The 19118-nt window shown below is 39.4% G+C and overlaps 1 protein-coding gene across 12 annotated transcripts in view; it reads left to right on the top strand.

Moving 5' to 3' along the window:
* The window catches only part of pcbp3 (poly(rC) binding protein 3), an 84488-nt gene that overhangs the window by 49799 nt on the left and 15571 nt on the right, over positions 1-19118 (top strand). For 6 of the 12 annotated variants that reach the window (XM_026145923.2, XM_026145922.2, XM_026145917.2 and 3 more), the window contains 5 exons: positions 9347-9506; positions 13291-13314; positions 13394-13426; positions 13635-13751; positions 16073-16204. In XM_026145923.2, coding sequence (XP_026001708.1) covers positions 9432-9506; positions 13291-13314; positions 13394-13426; positions 13635-13751; positions 16073-16204 — 381 coding nt within the window. In that variant the 5' untranslated portion in view covers positions 9347-9431. Of the gene's footprint in view, positions 1-9346; positions 9507-13290; positions 13315-13393; positions 13427-13619; positions 13752-16072; positions 16205-19118 lie in introns of all 12 variants that reach the window. The other 6 variants (XM_026145921.2, XM_026145918.2, XM_026145911.2 and 3 more) reach the window with 1 other exon arrangement.

Here is a 19118-nt window from a genome sequence, read left to right as displayed (position 1 = left end):
TTGCAGTCCTTAAAAATTAACACAAGGTCTATTTACTTTGCTTTTTAAAAAGACTGTGATTGGTGCACTGATGATAAATGCTATCTCACTTCACTTTGAAAAACCCTAGAACAGGGGTAGGCAACTCCAGGCCTCAAGTGCCGGTGTCCTGCAGGTTTTAGATGTGTCCTTGATCCAACACAGCCGACTCAAATGGCTAAATTACCTCCTCAACGTGTCTTGAAGTTCTCCCGAGGCCTGGGAATGAACTAATGATTTGATTCAGGTGTGATGACATAGGGTGATGTCTAAAACCTGCAGGACACCGGCACTTGAGGCCTGTAGATGCCTACCCTGCCCTAGAACATGTAGAACTACCAGGTGACCCAAGCGGTCTAATAGGTGTGTGTACTGAAAGCATGTTTGGTACGTATTAAAAAAAAAAAAAAAGCACTTATGTTTGAAATGTTTGTTTGTCAGCAGGTGACAGCCTTTTGATAATTTTCTATACAGTGGAGGTAGTAATTATTTGATCCCCTGCTGAATTTCTAAGTTTGCTCGCTCGTGCCTGAGTATGTTTCATCGGGAAATCTACGACTAAACTGACGTGCACCTCCAGAGAAATGAACGCAGCCCGCAGCTATTGTGGTTGTCCTGTTTCACCTGATTCCTCCTGTGCATTTTTTACTACTTTTTCACCCGAGTTTTTGAATTTATGAGCGAGGCACTTGCAATCGTTGCCTTAATATAATGAATAACAATCATAGCATCAATTTCTGCATAAATGTCTGCAAGCTCTTGGAGCGAGATTGGTGCAACTGTCAGAGAGGATGTTAGGGGCTGTATAATGTATAGATGTAACCATGTATCTTGGATAAAAACTAAAGAATGCTCACTTACAAAGAAATGCACAAAGTTACAAACTGTGGACACTGTGGAGCAAAATAAACAAAAAACACTATAAAACATATAGCCTTCTTACTTTTAATTCTAAATATATTATGCAAAACGTGTAAAAGACAACCTCAACTGGCTTTCTTTAACAGACATTATGCTGAGTAAAGCTAGCTATCCATATAGTTAAAACTGTGCACAACCTGTGACTACCTTTCACAATAACAAGAGACAGAAGCTGAAGAAAAGAGAGCAGAGATGGACCAGAATAAACTAAATAAAGTGACCAAGTGAGAGCTGTGTAGAGGGATTTTACATGCATGAAAGTATGAAAAAAATGAAAGACCTAGGCCATAAACCCATGAGGAAACCATTTACTGAGCTAGGGCAAAGGTCTGTTTTCCCAGAGGCCTCTATAGGAGCACGGACGTTTCCCCATCATAGCCAATCAAATAAATCCTGGCTTAAGGCACTTCCATACTGGCTTCTCTTTTCAGACACGAAAGCTAAAACTAGCTGTCAAACTGTAAGTGTTTTTGCAGCTCTGTGCAGGCCAGTCTTAATAGTGACTAATCAAATGAGTCATAAGTTGATTTTGTTTGAAAATAATGTCAACGTCTAAATAAAAAGCATAAAAAACAATGTTAAACACTGTTCCACAGGCCCATGGTAAATATTAAGACCACACAATTTGCCGTTTTGGGTGTGTGGTCTATTTAATTTTTTTCCAATGACAGCAAATTTATTTGTATTATATATACTCTTGAGAGAAGAATGAGGTATTATAAACTCATTCTAAGAGCCCACTTATCCAAAAACAATATTAATACTATAATAACACGAAACATCAGAATGCAATGACAAAAATCTATTAGAACCTACACATCACTTTGGTTTTCTCTCAGATATCTTGATTACAACTGTTCCTACACTAGCTGCCTCTGAGCTGCAAGGACAAGAGCAGGATTTCACCTTCCCCCTCAACTGAAAAGTGAAACATGTGCCATCATAGCCTAGGGAGAAGTGATATTGTTTTAAAAATGCACATATTTGCAGACGCTCTGCAGAAACATATTCCTAGCATTGTAGAGTGTATATTACTTGCTTACAGAAGAGTTCAAGCTGTCTCTTCTGTACACTTAGGGAATCATGACTTGAATTCAGTAATGCCAATGTCATAGCATGTCATATTTTCAGGAAGTCAGGGAAATTGTCAGGAACCCTTTCCTTCCTGACATCTGAGCAGTGTTTGGGAGGGAGGAGTCATTACACCAAACAGGAGTAGAATGGTGCCTTAATGCACTGGATTGAGTTGAATAATGTATACAAAAACATTCAAGGTGTTTCCAGTGGATTTTTGTCACTATTTTATGAAGGAAGTCTACTGGCCTCATAAAATTATTAACTATTTTTTAATGCTAGCTAAGATACAGCAGTTACATTTACTCCCTGAACATTAGTCTTCATCCGTCCTATGTACTGATTCTTGAAACGGAGTCTCGCACTACAGACCCCAGTCACATATTTTTACACTTCAAATTTGTTTAGTAAGTTACTAAATTTGGTCTCGTCACTCTCTAGTTTCTGTTCTGTCATTGTCTCTCTTTGCCCTCTTCCACTGGTACCTACTCGGGTTTGGCACTGCTCAGCTTATAGGGTTTTCTATTAGGTAGTAGTACATGGTGCCAGATACTTTTTTAGTACCTACTTGGCCAGGATTACAAGTGAATCTGAGGCAATCTGAAAATGTGGCATCAACAGATTGCATGCTACCAATTGGCTAGTCAGTGGGTCACTCAGGGAGCCATGATGGCGTCTTCTTCATGAAAATCCAAACCGCTAGTTTTTAAACTCGGCAATAAGGGAAATGGCTACACAAAAAACAGTCTGTCAAAAAGCCATACACAGAGCAGCAGGTAAACTACTGGCTTAAGTTTGGGAAAAGTTTATGGTTTAGGTTCAAACTAGAATTAACCTTATAATAAACCGTAAAAACTAGTCTTTAGGTTTGACAGAAATAAATACAGAAAATTGGCATGAAAAGATCTTTCCCCCCATTTTCACCCATCCTAAGTTTACATTCTGCTTGACTCTGTTCAGATCACGTGTTTTCTGTTTATAGTGTTCCTAACATGTGTGCAGCCTCCTAGTGGACAAACTACGCAATGTCAAAACCCAACATATGTATGGTGTTTCTCTCATCTCTGCTTTTCTTTCCTTCATTTTCATTAATCATTATCGTTTATAAATGCTGATACTGATAGATTGCCAAATAGGTAATAGCAGCCAATAACACTGACCTGCCAGTAAATCAGTCAGGCTGTACATTACTTCATTCTTTGTTATGAGACTGCGCTGAATGAACAGTTTCCCATAGCTGCCAAATACTCTTTGTTTTGATAATGCAGTGTTTGCCCTACAGCTTACTGCTTTGGGTGAGAGATGTTACTGCGTTATTTTTTGCGGAGTTTCATTTCAACAGCAGCTAGTTTTTTTCCTCAAGTGTTACTCCATCTCTGCAGCAGAAATGCCACGAGGGTTAAAGCCTGTGTTCATCTGTGTTTGCTGCGTGGCTGTGCTGTAAATGAGCAGCAGAGCTGTTTTTGCTCTAGCCAAGACTAGCTTCCCTGTCATCGGATGTACAGATGTTTGAGGTTGTTCACCACCAGTCCATCTTTTAGATTTTAGACTAATTAACCCTTGCTGGAAAACTTGAAACTGGGGTGTTATTAACTCAGTTAATTTTGCCTTCCCTTCTGCAACTGTGCCACATGCTCTGTTCCACCACTTTCCCCTTCACACATATGCACACAGTGACAGCCATGAATAGAAGTCAGGCGACAGAATGAAATTACATTTAGTAGAGATGCTCAAAGAAGTTAAAAGAAAAAGTTTCTATAGTCCTAACTGAGAGGCTGGTTTAGTCAAAATTTAAATTGACAGGTAAGCCAATCCCCAAGAACATCCCTCGAACAAACTGTGCTATAGCAGTTTAGAAAGAAGAAGACAACAGGCGCAGAGGAAGCAGGAGAAACTGATGTTTTAAAAACAGCAAGACTGATATGTGAACAGTTTACTATGGGGTCCGATTCACATGTGGACAATTATGTGACACATGATGCTTGTTAACACCTTTGCTGCCACACGCTGTCTGACACCTCTTGACAAAGGCACCGTGATCATTAGACCCGGAGCAAGATGAACACATTTGTGAGCATTTTTCTTTTTGTACCTTTATTTACACGTCAACACGGTATGTTTTTTTGTTCACAGCTCTCTAGGTGGTTAGGGGGAAAACAAACAAAAAAAACAAAAAAAACAGCATCACTACGAGGTGCAAAAAGCACAAAGCCCAACGCACCATGTTGGCAGTTTTGTCTGACTCATTTGTTCTAACACCACAAAATATCACTCTGCAGTTGACCCTGTTTCTCATAGCAACACGTGAAACAGTCATGATAACGTCGTCTAAGTGTTTGTGCTCATGGATATGAATCCTCTCAGTAGTCAGCACACCTGTTAAGCAAATTTATTTGTGTTGCTACATTTTATTATCATCAGCAGGGACACATCACTCTGGCAAACAGCAAAACAGAGCTTTAAAAGAATTTGCAACTTCTGTTTTTAAAAAGAAAATCCAAAAACATTAAGTCGTTTTTAATGAGAAATACCACATTTCAAATTACTGTACCAGCCACATGCATATAGAGGCACATGCTACTAGCAGGTAGCCCTTTGTGCAGCTCTCTGGCTGTGAAACCCCAGGCAAGACCCACATTAGTAGTTACTTGAGTCAGGAAAGGGCAAAGCAAGAAATGCAGTATGAGGAGACAGACCTGGACACCCTACTGATAAACACATGTTTGCTGAAGGTTCCTCTGACTGCACGGAAGCAGGGTAACCCAAAATCCTGCAATGGGACTGTATTGCAGGAAAACTAACAGACAAGCCTACAAGGTTCTGAGCAGGTGTTCACATAACTGCCCATTTATAACGCATCAAAAACTGCACCTGCATTTTACATTAGGTGGGCCTCAAGAAGCCTTGAAAGAGGTATAATAGTAATGACTAATACTCTGTGACGTCACTTAGGATAGATGAGGCATCTCACTACCAAGCAGTAACAACCCAGGGGGGAAATGCAGGGGAACCTGTCTCAGACAAGGTCCCTGTTAGGACAAGAGGCAAGGCTGTAGGACAGAAAAACTAACCATGCCAGTGCAATGGCTGGGCCTGGCTCTTACCACTTATTTCACAACTTTGTGAAATATTCATAATAAACTAATTCTAGTTTCAAAATGCTGTAAAATTATGAACTTACCAGAACATTTTAACTGAAACATCTGTTACCTGTCCTGTACAAGAAGTGATCTCATCTACTTTGATTTTTATTTTAAGATGTGTGACTGGAGGTTTTAAAGAACCCAAAGCAAATCATAACATCTCCCATGCAAGGAGAGGAAGGGTACCACAAACACCTTGAATGTGATCAAAAATATCTGATAAACTCAGAATAAAATTTAACACACAACTAAAACTACAACTACTGAAACACTTAAAAGTTATGTTTACAAGGAAGTGCCAACAAACGGACTTACATTTGTCAACCAAAAAAACCCGAAAACGCTATATATCTATAGTTTATAGTTCTAGTTTATTTATTTATATAGCACATTTAATTACAACAGTACGTTGACCAAAGTGCTGTGCAAGAATACAAAATACCTAGTAAAATAACTTTGTAGACATTTGTGGTTGTATAATACATTATACAACATCTCAAAACCAAACCATGTTTGTAAATATATAAAGTCCTTTCTACCTATGCAAGAAAGACATTTACACCTTTAAAATGAAAGAAATAACCCGCACAAAGACAAGAAATGTACAATGTATACATAAAGGCAGGTAGGGGGGTTTGCTTTTATAGAGGAATGATTGTAAACTATAAGAGAAAACACAATTTAAAAAGTGCTTTGCTGTGTTTACAAGTAAAACTTTAGCGGCAAACAGCCAGTCAACACACACGAGGTTGTATATAACACGGAGAATGTAATTACCAAACTGAAAACAGCAGAGGTGGATTGTTTTACTCACGGCATTCAGATGAAGGTCATTCTCTTTGTCCGGGAGAATTACTTGAAGCCCATATTAGTTCATTTTCCTGTTGGATCTGTCTGGGCTCGTCTCGGCCTTCACTCTGTGCCGTTAGCGTGGTTAGCTAGCTGACAGCATTAGCAGCACACTTGATAGTAGTGTGAGTCAGTGTGACGTTGAAGTTGTTGCCTTTAGTTCACTTTGTCGGGGTTTACTACAGCTTCACAATGGCTTCACGTACATTTAGAAGTTTATTGTTAAAGGACTGAATCTTACAATCTGGCTGTCTCCATGCAAACCTTTTTGAACACCTTCCTTGGTTTTGCAAAGCTGCTACAGCTCCAGCACAACCTCAGCACACCTGTGGGCAACTCTTTTCCCAGAGGGCCATGCTGGCTAATAAACATTAAGAGAAAGACCCCATTATTTCAACTTTTTTCTTATGAATCTGATATATAATCTCTTCACCTCCCCCCCCCCCAGGTTCTTGTGCCTCCACTTCTATTACATCTCATTAATCTTGTGCTGTGCTGAACTCCTGTTTTTTTATGAATATATATTAATCTGAAATTAGACCACCTTTAGCCACAGCAGTTTAATTCATTGCATATCACAGGAGTATCTATAGATGTGCCACACTTACACCTGCATTCCATAGTTATGCAAAAATTAATGATAAATCCCACTTTTCTGTAGCACAAGTAGGCACAAATATTGGTAGGCTACAACAAAGCAATCTTTATTTCCAAAGATATATAACAAAAAACAAAAATAACTGACTGGTGTAAGTGTGTTGCATAAAAACAAATTTTGCATTAAAATAATATTTTAATTGATTAACCATAAAGAGTATTTTTGTTTATTAAAATATGAACTTTGTTTTCAGTGTACCAGATGGTCATCAGTGCTATTTTTTGGATATAATGAAATATCCATTCTTAACTGATGATCTGACCTGGGGTGGCCTGAAGCTTATCCCAGCTGCCACTGTGCAAGGAAAGGCAGGGTGCACCCACATCACCAGTCAGTCATCGGGCTAACACACTCTAATGAGCATGTTTTTGGACTGCTAGGGACTTGTCTTTATTGGATCCCTGTTAAATAATTAAATTCCATTTAAAATGTTTTTGCTTACATATGAGGTCTAAAATGATGAGGTAACTCTGGACCATGTTTATATCAATCAAATTATATTCCTGTCTCATGTCTGTGCCTACCAATCATCCCTCAGCCCTTTGTTTAAAAGCAGTAAAGTTTAGGGATGAGTGTTTCTCGTGGGAAACACAACACATCTGATTGTTTCAGTGGGTTCTAAGCTAGACATATTTTTGGTTCGTGGATGTGATCACTTCAAGGTCCACAGTCTTACTGCTTCTTCTTGTAATAAACTAAACTTTTACCTTTGAACCACATAAAGCTCAATTTAAGCCCAGGTGGCTTGTCTGACCCGCAGCTGTGGGCCTGTTCATTGCACTGACATCAGGGCTTCCTGGTGACCAGACAAACCGCTCTTTGTGGCTGACTGTATGTGTGGGGTTACTTTCATGCTGCAGAATGAATTTAGAACCAATCTTATGCCTTCCTGGTGATGCAGAGTGATAGACAGGAATCTGCATTTAAAGTTGTCCCCTGCAGGTATATTTAAGTTGACCTCTAAAATGTAACTTACATATATCCAGTGTGGATATCAGTATCTGTGGGTTTTGCCCTCACTTCAGTGCAGTTAGCATGATTTATATTCCTTTTCTCACAATACTCAAACCAACCTCACTAACCAAAATGGGTGGGGAGGGCTGCTGTGCTAATTTTTATATATCTCCTCTTCGTCTTTGTTTTCATAGGATAATATTGTTCCATTTTCTTATATGAGCACAAAAAGTAAACAGTAGCCTAAGGTTGTGTCTGGCTGGAAATTAGAAGCTGTAGCCAAATGAGTCTCCACAAAAACGCAGAAAATAGAGATTGGAGAAGAATCCCCTGGGGCTGCTTGATAAAAATTTAAACCTCAAACTTGCAGGTAATGATAACAGCAGTAACTCAACAGGATGGGTGATTACATCAGATTGCAAACTGTATCTACAGAAAACTTAATATTGACATTTAGATGGTATTGTCTGAGTGAAATGACAATAGCCAAAGGGTTACAGAGCACCACACTAACCACGGGACAGTAGGAAATGTGAAACAGACTGGATTCAGGCTCTGCATCACATCACACATGATATATTGACATTCGTGTAACAAAGGTCATTCTAAACTTGGCAACAGTACAGAAACTTTTCCTTTACTCATTAAAGATTTCTTTGTTATAGACTTTACATAGACTTAACCAGAACACCAAGTCATTTCTTATAACTTTTTAAAACACAAAAAGCAGCTATGACTTTTTGGCACAGCCATCCAAGCATACAGACTGGTCTGTTTGCCTTTGCCTTAACAGCAAAGGCAGAGGAGAGCAAAGTAATTTGACTAACTGTAATAAGGGCACAGGAGGAAGACTTTAATGTCTGAGTCAGAGGAAAAAGCTTTTTAGCAGTGAAGACTCGGAGGATTCTGCAAGTCATCGTGCTGCACCTTCAAAGCAACATTACATATATGCAGATAAGGCATTCCTGTAGTCCATGTATTCATTTATTCACCTAGTTTCATCTCAATGGCACGGTCCTCCGTCACAAATGTTGCAAATTATTTTATTCCTGTATTGGTCAGTCTGGTATTTCCAGTATATTCCTAGATAGTTCGTGAATAAGAGCTCAGAAGAATTTTCTCTCTCTCTTCTGATCTGGCCTGCAATTAAAAACAAAACAAGTGATTGCTTTGTTTTTGCGTTTGAATTTTTAACAGAGCAAATAGACGGGGGAAAAAAATACCTAGGGGGGAGCGGAATGTGATTACATTCGGTTATCTCTCGATCTTCTCAACACAATTACGTGTCATTCATGAAACAAATATTGAGCAGGCAGCTCATAAATGTGTTGCTTAGCCACGCTGTAGTCGAATGGGCTCTGCACTTTGGATTTTAAGCCTAAAGTCATCACTTATTTTTAATTTAGGCATTTGTGGTTAGTATACCCCAGAAAACAAGTGTGTTATTTGGTGCTGAAGATATGAGGAGTGTGCAGTGTCACAAACTAATGAACCACTGAACATTAGTTAAAATCGCTGAAAGCTTTATGTTGTGTCAAAGCAGTCTGTAGATTAATGGCTTTAGAAACTATTTTATGTGTCATACAGCAGAAATATGATTCCGTTACCGCATCTGCAGAAGCACCAAACTGCCTTCTTATAATAATTTAATGCAACTGGACGTTGATATCATCTGCTGGTTGTGAACACACCGACTGTGTTTGCTTATGTGTGATGTTGTGTTTTGTAGGTGACTGGCTGGCTGGAATACCACCGCACTCCTTCTCCTTCTGAGGACATCCTACTGCTGGACCACCAGTTTTTCCTCCCCCAGCATGGAGCCAACAAAAGTCCAGTCAGAGGGTGGCCTCAATGTCACCCTGACCATCCGCCTCCTCATGCATGGAAAAGTAAGTGAGCACAGTGATTGAGTGCTATATTGACTGTTAGGAAGCCTGAAAAGTGAGAGACATGCAGAGGGATTTATTTCTTCATTTCAAGATCCTTTCAGTGATGAATCAGGTGCCAGTTTTTACATGGCCTCTCTTCCTAAACCTTTCATCTGATTTTAATGAAGTTGTATTCAGATAAATTGGAATTGTACAAATTGTGCAATGAAATCAACTTTCAAATCGTTTCTCTATTTGTCCTGTTAACCTCAACTCTGACCTTAGATTTGACTGTCCTAGTAGCAGGACATCTGTAAATTAAAAAATTTAATTATATGTCACAACCTGCTGTAATTCATAGGACTTGCATCATAGTGGTGCCTTAAATTTTAAATAATTAAATTAAGTAAGTTGGTTTGTGGAGACATCTGTAGACGTATACCAAAACATCTATATGTCACAATATTCAGGATAGGTGATGAAAAAGAGAGAAATTACAAAATATTTTTAATTGTTTACCACACTTAGTTCCACTTTACTGTCAAGGTGTGTGCTGTGGCAGGCGGCAGGTAGGATGTAGGACCCAAACGCAGGACTTGTACATGGAATGAGAAAACTTTCCACAAAAATAAATTTCACAACAAACAAACCAAATCCTCAAATAAGAAAACTAAACTGGACTCTAGAAAATAAGAAACAAACCACGGACTGAGAACTAGAGCTTCTGCAGGAACACAAAGGCAGAAACACAACACTGTGAGGGCACAACATAACAAAGCACAAATGGAACACAGGGCTTAAATGCACAGTCAAGACAACGAGAGGATGGGGAACGGATGGGAACACATCTGGGACAAATGAGACATAACGAGACGAATGAAGCAAAGCAGAGTACATTGGCAAAGGACACAGACTGTCAAAGTAAAACAGGAAGCATGACACAGAGATATAGACTTGACACTGAGACATAGAAACATGACAGACTCTGGAACAGCGGGAACATGAAGCACAGAGACAAAAGTAACAAGACGTGGGACACAGGAAAGACATAAAGACAGAAAACTAAGACTAAGCATATAACACACAGAGAACAGAAACAGAACAGAAACCTAGAAACCAGGAACTGTAAATATAATACAAAACAGAAAACCATCATTCAAAGAGTATAACTTAACCCAAAAAACACAAACACTGGATCACCAGACCCAGTGCCTTGACATTTACTATTAGTTCTTTGTGACTAATATTCTCCATAAAGTACCAACAACAGTACAAAAATAAACAATTGTAGCCCACAGACAAGCGGTTCCATATACTATTGATACATAACATGTAGACGTGGGTTTAAAAAGCTCCTACTAACTCCTACTAAACTCCGCCTACTAACCAACAGGGGCTAAAAAGAATCCTGCTAACGTGAACTACCGAAAGCCACTAAATGGTAAACAAAAAAAGTACTTTAAATGTTAAAAAGTAGAGAACTATTGTATATTAGCATCCTGGAGGCCTAGGGGTTGAAGGTATTGAGTAGCATCAACATTCAAGTCCAGATAGCCATCTTTGTTGTTTGTAATTACCAGTCTCCTTCCTCCCTCAGTTCCGTCCATCCATCTACTTGTCTAATAAAGGCCCAAAGTGCTTGAAAAATGACTGGTGGGCATTGAGTTTGAAAGATGCTTAGGAAGTGCCAATAAAATCTGCAATTTGTCCCATTATGGAAACCGTTAGAGCCAACAATAGCTTTGCTTTGACAACAGTCTAGATCAGCTTGAATGAAAGTACAACAGCAGCATATGCTGTTTCCACTTACTGTACACAGCATTAACTCATATTATGTAAGATCAACAAAATAAGCTAATGGCAGCAGATGTATTTTGCCTTCCCACACCAAAGTCCAGCTTTGCTCTACTTTTACCTTTCTTTACTGTGGGGTTATGTAAGCAAGCTTCACTGAGGTTCAAAGGCCTTTGGAGACTTCAGGCCTTTAAGACTGAAAATCTCCTGCTGTGTGTTTCTCTGCTGCTGACTCAGCTCAGCGTGTTCTTGTTCGCCCTTAGTATTTTCAGATTTCCCAGGGCATGGTGTATAATGTATTAATGGGCACCAACTTTTTAGCAGTTCTTATTTTTTTAGACACATGTGTACCATCCTCACTCCTTTCTACTCTTTAAGTGGCCATCAGAATTAGTTTGTGTTCACCTGGTTTTATAAAGAATGCTGTATTATCATGGCTCTTGCTTTCCATCCCCCACCTCTTGTGCTTTACTTTGTAAATAATATCTGTATGCAATGACCATTACTTTCTTGTCAGTGTAGAGTTTGTAAAAAAGCAGATTTCTTCTTGTCTAGAACTGTATGAACGTTACATAACAGCAGCTCAGTTACAAGTTTGCTTCAAGCTAGGCAGCTAAAACCCGCAGCACACATGCGTAGCTGATAATGCTGGTAGATTCTGCAGGACAAAGAATGAAGCTCACATCTTCTCCTTGCCTGGTGTGCCAAGCAGCCTGTGAATGGCCGTGCAGGTCAGCCTGCATGACTGCTCATGTAATCGCTTTAAAAGCCAGTGACCCTGTGACTGTTTGAATAACCCCACATCCTGGCAGGGACATAACCACAGCAGCCACAAGGGAGGATTTTGGCAGGATTACCCACGTCCTTTCTCCACAGCAGTGAAGCCCTCAAATTGAGAAACCATTGGGTTACATTGGGTATTGGAGCATTTTCATCATTATCTATTGAGGGCAGGCAACCCTCCAGCATCCTGTTACACTTTCAAATGACTTTTTTCCCCTTTTGTGATGCCCAGAAAAGAGTTTTTGGTAGGCTCATCTCTGTGTCCCTGAAGCTGGAGTGGAGTGGCACAGGTGCCATTCTCCTTTCTCCCTCTGAGAAGAAGTTTATATGAGTATAAGTCATTCAAGAAGCTTGCACCTCAGCCATGTTTGCAATTCCAGGCAGTTATTACGAGATAACGTGACCAAATACACATCTAAAAGAATTGGAAGAGACATCAAATGTATTTCAGTTGTTAGTGGGACAATACAGGAAGACAGATAAAGAATCACCCCTCAAATATGATTAAAAAAAGGCTTTGATGATGAGCAGGTGACTTAGCCTGAAAATATGGTTTAAACCTTTTTCCCCTGCAGGTTATACTTGTATTAAATGAAGGAAAAGTTCCACTTCATTACAACCACATGAATGAATGCAATTGTAATTTGATTTACTTTAAGAAGAAAAAACAATATAGTTAATGAAACAGGGCTGGATGGGTAATCTACTGCACTTCTGGGACAATGAGTCAATGCAACGGCCCTACAAGCACAGACAGCAGCTCATTGGTTCATTTGGTTTAGAGCTGGCACTGACCATTACAACTGAAACTTGTTATGTTTATGAGTATATTGTCAGAAAGTTAGTTTTGGAGTGTAATTTAATGTAGCACTTGATAAATATAAATGATTCTTATAGGGTAGAACCTGGCGCTGTGAACTGCAACTACCTGCAGCTTTAACGTCACAGTAGACGTAACCCTCACACTTTCTGAGGAGAGGTCGGGGAGTGTTGACGCTTGCAGCCAGCGCTGCCTCTGTGCCCTTTACCAGCTGCGCCACACCAAACCCATAAAGAGTGATTCAACAAGCATGGAAAGTCTGACCCTGAACATGCCTGTCTTCATGTCTTGGCACAGTTTTTACACCCTGTTCAGTAAAAAGAGAAGCAAACAATTAAAAAGTACACATTTAAACAAATAAATATGTTTATTTTCTTCACTTTTTCTTGTTGTGTTTTCATGTTACAGGAGGTTGGAAGTATAATTGGAAAGGTATGTATTTTCATACTCATTTTCATGATTATGGAAAGATTCTGATTCACTTTGATGTACAAATGTACTTTTTTTTCAGAAAGGAGAAACAGTAAAAAAGATGCGAGAAGAGGTGAGTTTGAATATAGAAAAAATTAGCAAAAATATTTATTACCCTGCCGCCCATTGCACCCCCCCCAGCAAGTCACTAAAAATCACAATGAAATACCAGGCGAAGTTAACTTTGTAATGCATGATTCAAATTTGCTCAGGATCTGTTTGAATAATTAAGGTTTCTTATCACCGCCACTGAAAATGAAAAGTAGTTGCTGGTCTTCCAGAGTGGAGCGCGAATCAATATTTCTGAGGGCAACTGTCCAGAGAGGATTGTTACCATCACCGGACCAACGGACACCATCTTCAAGGCTTTTGCTATGATTGCCTACAAATTTGAAGAGGTATGATCAGTCTGTACACAATCAAAATGTACTCATTTTGTATTTCAATTCAGAGGTGTGGACTCGAGTCACATGACTTGGACTCGAGTCAGACTCGAGTCATTAATTTTATGACTTTAGACTTGACTTGAAAAAATGTTCTAAGACTTGTGACTTGACTTGGACTTTTACACCAATGACTTGGGACTTGAATTGGACTTGAACCTGTTTACTTGAAAAGACTTGATATTTTACCCCAAATATAAAATTTAACACGCATATTATATAGAGATTGAAAATGTGACGTCATTCACGGGTAGAACCGCAAAGGATTCTGGGAACTCGTGGCAAGAGGTACTAGCGCACACAGACTTTCAATTGAAATCAGTTATACAGCGATAAAAAGAAACACAAAAATGTCAAGAAGCTGTTGTATTATTAACTGCAATAGCCGGTCGCATGACAGCCACGGGAAGCCGACGGGTAAAGAGATCGGTTGTTATCGGATTACGTCGTTGAAGAGAAATTGTTCGAGCCATGTTTCCGAAGTAACAAAGACGCGACGGATGGCCTGGATCGCAGCCATTCAAAGACCAAATATAACGTCCCAGAACACTCCAGCTCACAGGTTAGTCTGCTCCAAGCATTTACACAAAGGTCAGTGTTTTTTAGTAGTTAATACGTCATTTTCATAACATAATTGGTGATATAGGTTACAAGCAAGTCTGGCGCTGAACAGAAATTGTCGCGCTATGCTCCTTTGTTTATTGTGCATAAATAGTGAATTGTCCTGACAATATTGCGTTTCGCTTCTGTTATTATGGTACATTGACAAAAACATACTTTTATTCACAGGATAAAACGGGTTTTTTTGTATCACTAATTGCCCAGTACGATTACAGCATACAGTATTATTGTCACTGCTACATTTCTGTGATGCTACCAGAAATTATTTCCACTACTAATTAATTATCGTTGAGCTCAAAGGTCCTATTAATAAACGGTTAAGGAATGTGTATTTATGACGACAGTTTGTGAGACTGGTAAACTTATGATACGTACGATGGTCTTTCGTTCTACACGGTGCATTTCAAGGTCCTGTACCCATCCGTCGGTAAACTGTACCTGGGCTTGTTGCAGTGACCTGAAGTTACTAAACTTCATGAGTGTATGCACTCACTCCAAGAACCGTATGATTATAAATATGCATATAAATATGCTACGATGAGATAGCTGACTTCATCTAACTAGCAAATGTTTTCCAGGCTACGTTGGTGATGCAGTTTTTTTTAATGTGTATGATATTTTTGTCATGCGATTTTAAAGCCGGTCCTACAAGCGCATCCAAGAATAACATGCAGCTTATCTCAGAACTGTCCGTGAAAATTATTCTTGGAGCTAGGTTTAATTGAGCTGCATTTTAAAGAGGTGCAATTTCACAATTTGTGTATATTTTCTAAGTTCACTATTTTGTCATGTGTTGAGAAAAACACAGATTTAAAAATTACATGGTCTAATATTTACATTTAGCATATAACTGCAACATGCTTTTTTTCGTTTTTTTGAATGACTCGAAAGGACTTGAAATTCAAAGTTTCAGACTTGTGACTTGACTCGGACTTTTACACCAGTGACTTGAGACTCGACTCTGACTTGCCTGACATTACTTGAGACTTGACTTGAGACTTGAGGATAAAGACTTGAGACTTACTTGAGACTTGCAAAACAATGACTTGGTCCCACCTCTGTTTCAATTCACCTTTTGCTCCTGTGGTAGTTCCAGACATTCAGCTTTCTTTATGTACACACAGTTTTCCTGCAAGCGTGGGTTTCTCGCTTTGAGATAAAGATCTGTCTGCAAACACAATCTCAGTGTTTGTATTTAGATAAAACCAAGCCAGACTCATATACATACATATATACAGTACACCTGCAAAGGGAACCTGTATCACTGAACAGTATGAGGTGAATTTTCAGCTATCTTTCTGCTGATGTTGTCTTTGATGTGTCTCCTCTTGCTAGTGCTGTGTAAGTACTGTGACTGGAACTTGTAAGAGGAGACTGACTGCTGAGTTCTCGGTGATCTGTGTAAAATGTGCCGTGCCAATAGGCTGGGTGTTTACAGGAGGGTGCATTCAGCGAGCGGAGGAGATGAAAATACTCAAGGAAAATTTAAAACAAGTGTGTTTTTGCAGGTCATTTTGCACCACCTTTGAAGTCTGGAAATTTATTTGGACATTCATTACTGAGACAGTTAACATCACGAATGTCTCGATGTCACATCAAGAAAACATTACCCTTACAAGATAAAAATACTTGCTACTTTTGTTGTTGTTTTCCAGGACATAATCAATTCCATGAGCAACAGTCCAGCAACTAGCAAGCCTCCTGTCACCTTAAGGCTTGTTGTGCCAGCCAGCCAGTGTGGCTCCCTCATAGGGAAAGGAGGCTCCAAAATCAAAGAAATGAGAGAGGTGTGTGAAACATTTTTCTGAACGACCTAATTATGTTAATAATGTTTATCCTGTTTTTTAAAGACAAACAGAACATTTACAGACAAATAGTTTTATTTTACGAGCTTACATTCTTCATGAGTAAATAAATATTAGATATTTGAAAATTAATGAATAGTTTAACTAAACTGTGTCATTTTTCCTAAATAATTAACTGTAGGCTTGTTTTTACTTGATTATGTGTTACTTAATAAATTATTAATGAAATATCTGGAACGTTCAGCAGCAGTTATGATCCTGCAGCCACAGGACATTTAGCGAGTGCAGTTTTTTTTTTTTTTTTTAAATCAGGACAACATTTCAGGCCTTAATGCTAGAAAGCCTCAGAAGAGGAGATACAGTATGACAGGCAGCTGAGCAGGACTCAAAGTTTGGATGATGCCATCTTGCGGTATATACCTTCACAAGGCCATCATAGCACCATCTGCACAGTATCGCTATAAAAATTTGTTAAGACATGTCACTAAACCAGAAAATTGCCCACCCCCTGTTGCTGGTGCTTGAGGCAAAGTCAGTGCATTTTGTATTCTGGGTGGCAGGAACATTTACCGTAAATGTCGGGCTATAAGCCGCTACTTTTTGCACAAGCTTTGAACCCTGCGGCTTTTAGTCAGGTGCGGCTTTTCTATGGATTGTCCGTGATTTTTGTCATATCGTAAGACGATTTGTTTCGTGTGTTCCGCTGTTGTACGGCACTACGTTGCCTGGCGGAAGGATCGGGGTTCAAGAGTGGTATGTTAGTCACATGTCCGTCCGCCAGGCAACGTAGTACCGTACGAAGTAGCGCGAAAAACAAACTTCAAAGTAGCGCTACGCGTTCAGCGGGAGTCGTGGATGATGAGCGGCGATAAACTTGCAAGTTATGCCCAAAAAGCAAGTTATGCCCAACTCCACCGGTGGATTCTGACAGCGTGGAAAAGTGTGAAAACATCCACGATCACCAACGGATTTTGAAGGGCTGGACTGCTGCATGATGGAGAGGAGGACACCGCCACGGCCCTTCTGAGGGTGTTCGACTCTGACAATGAGGATTTCTTTGGTTTTGAAAGTGACAACGAAGGAGAGAAGAAGAGTGGATGACGAAGCCATCATGAGCCTGTTTGTATCCGACACTGGAGAAGAGGACTTTGGTGGTTTTAGTGCGGAAGAAGAGAAAGATGGTGGTGAATGACTGACTTTTCTTCTTGTTAAAGCTGTGTCACTGCACCTGAGCCTAAAAGGTAGGCCGAATCTATTGTTCTGGTGTGCTGTAGGTTATTGTTATGTACTACATGTGCAAATATGTACCCATAACTTGTTTTTCAAAATATTAATAAAAGTGATGTCTCCAAACAGCCATCTCTTTCCTGACAATTCCCTTTGTGCATATTCTCTTACATATGATAAGTCAACATTGAAACACCTGCGGCTTTTGGTCAGGTGCGGCTAATGTATGTACAAAACAGGATTTTCCCCTGATTTTAGCTTGTGCGGCTAATATTTAGGTGCGCTTTATAGTCCGGGAAATACGGTATTTCAAAATTTGATGCGAAGCAGTCCGATAATTGTTGAGCTACTTCAGTCTGGATCAAAGTGTTGGACCGACCAAATACCACTGCTATCGCTAGAGCCACACTGCTAGTGTGTCTAAAAAATAAGTAAATAATAAATAAAATATCAACAACCCTTTAAAAATGCCAGGTGACAGTACAGGGAAGCATATGACATTTGCTGTTAACTCATTTGAATTGTCTGTGTGCTATACAGTTCCCTATGTACAAGCCAGACGTTTTGTGCAGGTCTAACTTTTAACTGTGTGTTTAATGGATTCTCTATTGCATTACAAAAACTGTCACGAGTCTTTAGATACAAAACTAATGTGATTTTAAACTCAGACGTCTTAATTGTGCTGTGGCTCGTCTGCTCTGTCTGAGCAGCAGGATTTTAATTACAGTCAACTGCCGTAGTGACACTCCTCAGTTTATCCACTGTCTGAAAAAGCACTGTTTTAGCGCCTCTCCCTGCTTTTAAGCAAAATTTCTTCTGATTGGCTTCCTTAAAAATCAGGTGGGCGGGGCTTCTGTGCTCACAGCCAGGCTATTTTAGGGACCTCTGCTCGCTGAGACGTCTTACATATCAAAGAATGGAAAACACTGAAAAACTGTGAAGCCTGAGCTTACTTTGATCCAGTGATTGATACTCAGATTAGTTTATATATGACAAAAAAAGCTATTATAAAAGTTTGAACCATTTTATGTATTTTACAGTTTTGGAAGTGCAAGTGTCATTAATTCACAGTCAGTATCATGAACACTAGCATTTAATAGCATATCAAAGCTACATTCCCAGTCATGATTTTATAGGTGGGTAGATTACAGCTGTTGTACATAAAGTTATCTCTGTACAGATTTGTGTTAGAAATAATTTGTGGAGAGAGATGTAAATTTTAACATCCAATTATCCAAAAATAGCAACTTTTTTGGCAGTGGTTTTAAAAGTGGTGCAATTAGAGATAATTATGAATAGCTGGTGGACACTAATGGTGGAGCAGTGCATCCAAAAAGTCTCCGAAATGCGTCAGCTGTAGTCTATGCTTGTTTCCCAGTGATGTAGCAGACACTACACAGTGGCTGAATGAGTGAGTGGGTGAAGTGTGGGAGGATGCATCATTATTGTCTTTTTGATGGAAGCTGAAAAAAAGAAGACGTGGAGACAAAATACAGCCATGAAGGCAACATGTTTTGACCCCAGGTGGATATGTGGCAATTGAAGGAAATAGTAAAGGACAAACTAAACATCCAAATTGCCATGGTGCTCTTATAGAGGCTGAAACGGAGTCTATCATATAGCCTGCACCTTGAGTACTTGAAGTACCTTTCAATTTTAATTTCCCTGC

Source organism: Astatotilapia calliptera, chromosome 16, assembly GCF_964374335.1.
Source record: "Astatotilapia calliptera chromosome 16, fAstCal68.1, whole genome shotgun sequence".
Lineage (NCBI taxonomy): Eukaryota > Metazoa > Chordata > Actinopteri > Cichliformes > Cichlidae > Astatotilapia > Astatotilapia calliptera.
Note: the sequence above shows the minus strand (reverse complement) of the source record. Positions and strands in the feature narration are given on the sequence as shown.